The 7,572-nt window shown below is 40.0% G+C and overlaps 1 protein-coding gene across 1 annotated transcript; it reads left to right on the top strand.

Moving 5' to 3' along the window:
• Positions 1-2,870: 2,870 nt before the first annotated feature.
• Positions 2,871-5,731, top strand: LOC144652410 (uncharacterized). The gene is made up of 3 exons (XM_078512422.1): positions 2,871-3,270; positions 3,382-3,884; positions 5,333-5,731. The coding sequence occupies exons 1-3, from the start codon at positions 2,871-2,873 to the stop codon at positions 5,729-5,731; spliced, it is 1,302 nt and encodes a 433-aa protein (XP_078368548.1).
• The last annotated feature ends 1,841 nt before the right edge of the window (positions 5,732-7,572 follow it).

Below are 7,572 nucleotides of genomic sequence, written 5' to 3'. Positions count from 1 at the left end.
GCCGCTTTGCGGGCTGGGAACTTCTTGGTTCGCTTCGAGACGAGCTATGAGCTGTTGGCGTGTGCCCGTCTGAGTAAGATTGTATTGTGCCAGCAGGAGGCGAAGGGCCTCGGTGGCCATCAACCGAAAGTTAGTCTGTGCAGGCGTTTGTGCGGTTGCTGCGGGACCTTGGTGGGTCCTGGCTGATTTCCGAGTGGTGGGTCTTCCTCGGTTTGGCATGATGATAAAAATACGGAGAGTTGAGCTTAGGTTATTTTCCAATAAGAGCTTCGGCGCGAACTGACAAAAAGGAACTTGTGAGGATCTGCACGAAGCAAACAATGATTGCAAGAGGCGTGTGTGTTCGAACTAGAGGTAAGGGGCATGCAGAGGGCACGTGAGAGAGCTGATTGGAACCATTGTAAGGCCTGCATTTACAGATATAAATCTACATTGGATCAGCTAAAATATTAAAGGATGCATTGTTAAACATAGGAGCTCGTTGTTGTCGCCCGTGCTTGGACTTTGGGATCGAGTGATACTAGAGAGATCGGAGCATGATGAGATTCCTAGGTATGCGAGACATTAGAGCTATGGGATTACATATCGGATAACATAGGAGTGTTTATCGTTTAACATACAAGTAGTTTATGAATAAAGTGTTACTAATCCAAATGTGCCTAGCTGTCTTGAGTGGTTTCTCTCAGGTCTCATTAACATCAGTTTATTGTTCCCAAAAACTTGAACTAAATTGTTTGCAACCAAATATACTTTGAATTTCAAAAATAAATGTTTGCAGAGGTCCATAAACATCAACACCCCCCCCCCCCCCCAAGAAAAGTTTCCCCAAAGTTTCACGAGCCTTTTCAAAACATCACGCGTAGCTATTAATTACGAATTGTACGAGAAGCTAGAAGGTCTTACGATTTATTATTCATAGTATACTCAACAAAATTAAAATTGCGCTTGAAATCTTCAGTTCGTCTTCAGAAAGTATTCCGAAGTTGACACGAACACCTACGAAAATTTCCAGAGTTTGTTTCCAGAATTTTCAAAGATTTACGGGGTTGACCTGAAGACTTCCGATGAGTTCCGAAGTTCATTCAAAGACGTTTGGATTTGAACCAAAGCGGGAGCCCGTTTGGGCTCCTGACCAAAGTCCGATGTCGGCCCGAAGAAGAATTCGGGCCAACATCGGAACATCTTCTGAAGACTTTGGTTCAAATCCAAATAAACTTCGGAAATCATCGGAAGTCTTCGAGTCAAATTCGGAAATTTACGGAAATGTTCGGTTCAACTCTGTAAATTTGTGGAGGTGTTCGGGTCAACTTCGGAATACTTCGGAAGACTTCGGATCGATAAAGTAATAGCTACTACTGGGAGTACAGCCTCTAACAGTTTTTTTTAACTGAGAGCCATGTGTTCGGAAGGAAAAATCAAAGTCCATCGGTTATAAATGGGATAAAATGCAGCCAAAAAAATTCGGATTTAGAAGCAAATGCACAAGGTGTAAAACAAAACAAAACAAAACAAAACAACTACAATCCATGTTGTAAAACAAGAAACAGTCACTGCAAATAAACAGTATTTCCGAAAAAAAGTTATTTTATTCTCCTATTTATCGAACTGCTTTCGTCCAATCAAAGTGCAGTCATTTTGTTGAGTGTACTATAAATCCATATACCATTTTTTGAAGCATTGCTATTTTTACAATAAATGGACGTCTTTGTTTTAGGTGGCGACGGAAAACCACACAAGTTGGCCTTGGTACAGTATGTGTTTGACGGTAAAGAAAAGGACGTCAAGGTAAAGCCTCATGGGAACAGCAAGACAAACAAACCTTTTCACCGCACTTCAGAAAAAACCAAGCAAAGGCTTCAGGAGTTGGCAGATACATCTTCGCCGAAAGATGTTTTCCATAAAAGTCTAGAAGAAAGTGGTGGAATTTTGAACTTAAAATCAGCAGGGGGGCATGCACGCGATGTTAAACAGATAAAAAATATCAAGCAGAAGCATCAGGAAAAGGAAGGTGATGACTTCGTGGAACTCATGCAAATGTTAAAGGAGGATGCCCGAGAGCCTGAAAAAGCGTTCGTCAGAAAAGTAGACAATTCTTCAGATCCTTGCGTAGTTCTCGCCACCAACCAACAGTTGCTGGATGTTGAACGCTTCTGCAACCATCCTGCCAAATTTTGTGTGCTGGGAGTAGACGCCACATTCAACTTTGGAAAATATTACGTCACATTGACGACATACCGCCACTTGCTCCTGCGGACCAAAGAAGGTTGTCATCCAGTTCGAATTGGCCCCATACTGCTCCATCACAGAAAGGAGCCCGGCAGCTACTACGAGTTGTCTTCCACAATGGTGAAGCTCCACGCACCTACTCAGAATGTCCTTGTGTATGGAACGGATGGTGAAAAAGCTTTGGCAGAGGGATTTGGAAGGCCGTTGCCGTACACACTGCACCTGATGTGTGACATACACATGAAAGATAACATCTCCTCGAAATTGGCTGAGCTGGGGATGCCAACAGGCACTGCTGACGAATATCGAATGGAAATATTCGGCACAAACATCGGAAGTAATAGACAACGTTAACCTGGGTTGATAGACGCCTCGTCTCCCGATGAATTTGATGAGAAGTTGCAGTCGTTGACGGAGACGTGGACGAGTCGTCATCCTCAAGGCCAGCGATTCCTGACCTATTTCCTCAAATACAAGGCAGAACAAATTAAGCTTACAATGAGAGCTGATGTTCGTTCAATGGCCGGTCTGGGTTTCCCACCAAGCGTTTACGATCAAAATGGGAACGAGTGTATGAACTCCGTTCTACAGAGAGAAAAGGCCACCACTGGAAACAAGAAACTCTCTCTGCCCGATGTGTGCGCATGATACACACAACTGTTAAGCGTCAACGAACGGAAGAAGAATTGGCTCTCCTGGGAAAAGGAGACTTGAGTCTCGATCCTTTGTATCAAGAGATCGCAGTTAAAGAGACAGTCTTTTACAGAAAATCCGAGCAGCAGAAAGTGGCGTTACTTAAAAAGTTCAAAAACCAACAAGTAAAATCGCAAGATGTTATATCATCATTCTCTGACATTACTGATTGCACGACTAGCAACCTGCATTCCGTTTCTGCTCAACAAAGTGGAATCATTCGCGTACCTTTCGAGGTCCTAAGTCAGATTTTCCAAAAGGCTTGTGTACTTCTGTCACGTGCTAAAGATGCCATTATAGCAGCACCTGGTGCCAACGCCTATCCACAACACTACGTTGAATCAGAAAAAGGTTCTCCGTACGTCGTAACTTCCAAAACCTCAAAGCGTTGGGGCGTTTTCTATGAATGCAACGAGAACTGCATTTCCTTTGCGACGTACAACCTGTGATCCCACACCTTAGCCGTGGCCGAACTTGATGGGAACACGGAGACATTTCTAAGTTGGTACAAGGTGCACAAACAAGGTGCCGCGAATATTTCAGCTCTTTCGCAAATTGACTTACCATCTGGTCGCGGCACAAAGCGAACAAGATCGACTCAGATTCGAAAGGGAGGAAAAAACACCAACAAAAAATCCAAAACTGTGGTGGAAGATTATATGGAGACCAGGTCGGACACAAGCACCAGAACCAGCACAAGCACCTGCAACAGCACCAGGCCCAGCATCAGCACTAGTACCAGCACCAGGCCCAGCACAAGCAGCAGGACCAGCACCACGCCCAGCATCAGCACTAGCACCAGGCCCAGGCCCAGCATAAGCACCAGCATTATGCCCAGCGCAAGTACCAGCACCATGCCCAGCGGTGGTAGTACTACCATCAGTAGCGCCTCGACCACACCGCTGTCTCATTTAGGAAGCACCTCAGCAGCCCTTACAGATTCACAAATGGAAATGCAATTGCAGGTAAGTTCAAAATAAGTTTTATTTTATAAATATCCTTCGCGCGAAAATTCATATCTACACACGTGAAAATAGCATGTTATTTTCACATGCGAGGATATCTAATCCAAACCGTTTTCTGACGAGTTTGACATGTTTCAATGCTAATTGAGTTAATGTTTATTGATATCAATGTCAAAACTTCTTCGAATATTCCTCACCGTTTTCTGACGCGTTTGACATGTTTCAATGCTAATTGAGTTTATGTTTATTGATATCAATGTCAAAACTTCTTCGAATATTCCTCACCGTTTTCTGACGCGTTTGACATGTTTCAATGCTAATTGAGTTAATGTTTATTGATATCAATGTCAAAACTTCTTCGAATATTCCTCACCGTTTTCTGACGAGTTTGACATGTTTCAATGCTAATTGAGTTAATGTTTATTGATATCAATGTCAAAACTTCTTCGAATATTCCTCACCGTTTTCTGACGCGTTTGACATGTTTCAATGCTAATTTAGTTAATGTTTATTGATATCAATGTCAAAACTTCTTCGAATATTCCTCACCGTTTTCTGACGAGTTTGACATGTTTCAATGCTAATTGAGTTAATGTTTATTGATATCAATGTCAAAACTTCTTCGAATATTCCTCACCGTTTTCTGACGCGTTTGACATGTTTCAATGCTAATTTAGTTAATGTTTATTGACATCAATGTCAAAACTTCTTCGAATATTCCTCACCGTTTTCTGACGCGTTTGACATGTTTCAATGCTAATTGAGTTTATGTTTATTGATATCAATGTCAAAACTTCTTCGAATATTCCTCACCGTTTTCTGACGCGTTTGACATGTTTCAATGCTAATTGAGTTAATGTTTATTGATATCAATGTCAAAACTTCTTCGAATATTCCTCACCGTTTTCTGACGAGTTTGACATGTTTCAATGCTAATTGAGTTAATGTTTATTGATATCAATGTCAAAACTTCTTCGAATATTCCTCACCGTTTTCTGACGCGTTTGACATGTTTCAATGCTAATTTAGTTAATGTTTATTGATATCAATGTCAAAACTTCTTCGAATATTCCTCACCGTTTTCTGACGCGTTTGACATGTTTCAATGCTAATTTAGTTAATGTTTATTGATATCAATGTCAAAACTTCTTCGAATATTCCTCACCGTTTTCTGACGCGTTTGACATGTTTCAATGCTAATTGAGTTAATGTTTATTGATATCAATCGCAAAACTTCTTCGAATATTCCTCGGCAATCTTTGGTAGGCTTCAGAAATCTACAGAAATTTTAGGAAAAGTATGATCTCTGCACAACCGTGTATTATCTTTTATTTTTATTAGCCACTAAATTTTTAGATTGTGTTACAATACATGATAACATTAGTAATTGGTAACAGAAACGATCTCTTTTAAAAGGTTGAACAATCTATAAAATTTAATTCCAGCAGGGTTTATCATCAGCCGGACCTCAGAATGCACTGTCTCAGCCAAAAATGCAGGAGGGGGCGTATCAAGTTGGTCTCCTACAATTCTGTTTCCCACTTGTCAGGAAGTGTTACGGTTGTGGCCAGATGCTAAAGAGCCGAAATGGCAGTGATAATAATCTGCAAATCCCTCGGCCCCCTAATGACATGGTCATCATCTCTGCTACCAGAAGACCGTATTGGCAAAATGGCGTACAAAAACGGGGAAACCTTGCAAACGTCTACTACCATTGTAAGGTCAGCTGCGTAAAAATGATGCAGCCAGCATTCATTCCTTTTCTCGTAGTCATTCCCCCCGTTCTTCGCCCGTATTTGTTGCCGGAACATCGACGGCACATTCTGGACGAGTTACAAATAGTTTAATGAAAAAATAAGAATCATTTCTGAATTTTTTTAAATTGCTTCTGACGTTTTTTTTTCAGAAATTTTTCGAGGTTGTTTTTGTTTACAAACGATAATTTAGATATTATATTTTCGCGGAGCGTGTCTGAAGGAAATAGATGGCAGAAATAGATAAGTGTGGAACTGACAAAAGCAATTAAACACACTTCAGTGCAATAAGAACTTGTTTTCGCCATACAGTTTTCATGTTTTTGAAGGTATCGAAAATGGCGGAGGCAAACTAGGATCATTTAAGTTCAACTAATAAATTTCACTCCAAATAAACCAAAAAACTATTAAATAACTTGTCAAAAATAAGTACCGATAATTTTAAAAAGGATTTTCTGGCAGTTTAAGTTCCATGGTAAGCAAACGCAGGAGGATGGACTTGGATTTCTTTTTAACATGCAAAATGTTCGAATTTAGATGGCAGAAAAAATGGCGGAGGATGACTAGGATCCGTTAATGTCAATTGAAACATAATTAGTAGCCTGGATCAGTGCTACCGAATTACCTCTAATTGAAAAATGTAAAAAGTTTGTTGCCGTTGCGTACCGATAACGATGAACAGAAATGAAACACTATCAAATGATGTTTTTGGTTAATAATGAACAGTTGTTGTTTATCTTATGTATCACACAAGTGTTCTGCCTGTTGATGGTGTTTATGCCGTTACGTTAGAAAAGACTTGCAATCTTTTGCGCCAGGATTTTTGATTTTTTTTTTATATATATTCAAATGTTCTGTATAAAAGATGTGAGTAAAAATAAAGTCATGTAATGTTAAGCGAAGTGAATTCATCGAATAAACAGTGTGGCACAGTTTAAATAGCTATGAAACGGAGTAGAAAGTTAAGATTGTATTTAATAAGTGGAAATTGAGAGAATTTTATTTGTCCATCACGGGTAACGAAAACAGATTGGCATCTCTAAGGGCAGTCAGGGAGGAGACGGGGCAACTGAGGAGGCAACAAAGATCAAGAGAAAATCAAATTACTAGTCAGCCCCCAATTGCACGAGAGTACAGTAGAACCCCGGTAACTCGAACTATGCCCAACAAACTACCATTTCCATCTTTTAGTCATATTCAATCGACCCCGATAACTCGAAAACCCGCTAACTCGAACTGTTTTTCGTTTCCGATTTTTTTCTTAATTATTGCCCTGTTAAATGGAAAACAAGCACAAAAACTCGGACGCTTCCCTGTACATGACTGCACAAGAGTCGCTATCAAAACATCCTTATCATGAAAATGATAATGATGATCTTTTGAAAGACGCTTTCAAAATATTAAAAAAAAATCGTAAAATAAAAAGAAAATTAACAAATTAAAAGTAAAAATATTTGTTAATCAATCTGGTTTTACATTAATATTTAACTTTTTTAATATTTAATGAAGAAATTAAAAAAAAAAATTGACCAGAGTCCAGAGTCCAGAGTTCATAGTCCAGAGTCCAGAGTTCATAGTCCAGAGTCCAGAGTCCAGAGTCCAGAGTCCAGAGTCCAGAGTCCAGAGTCCAGTCCAGAGTCCAGTCCAGGTTTTAGACTATGCCCTGTCAGAATGCAACCAGTACAGTCAATCCTAGCTTTATCAGGTATTATCACAAAAGGTAGCCCACGTGTTAATTACGCAACATTCCCCCCCACAAACGGCTGCTCACATTCGAACAACATTCCTTTCCCTTTGTTTCTTATGTGACCAATCACAGCACAGAGGATTGTAATCAGTATTTTAAGTTTTGCGGAACATTCAGATCAAACGTTCGAACTGAAGCAGCCAACGTGTATTTAAATATTTTATCCATTCCTAAAAGTTTTCACAGA

Source organism: Oculina patagonica, chromosome 4 (genome assembly GCF_052425735.1).
Source record: "Oculina patagonica isolate OP01 chromosome 4, crgOcupat, whole genome shotgun sequence".
Taxonomy (NCBI): Eukaryota; Metazoa; Cnidaria; class Anthozoa; order Scleractinia; family Oculinidae; genus Oculina; species Oculina patagonica.
This window is presented reverse-complemented; position numbering and strand designations above follow the sequence as displayed.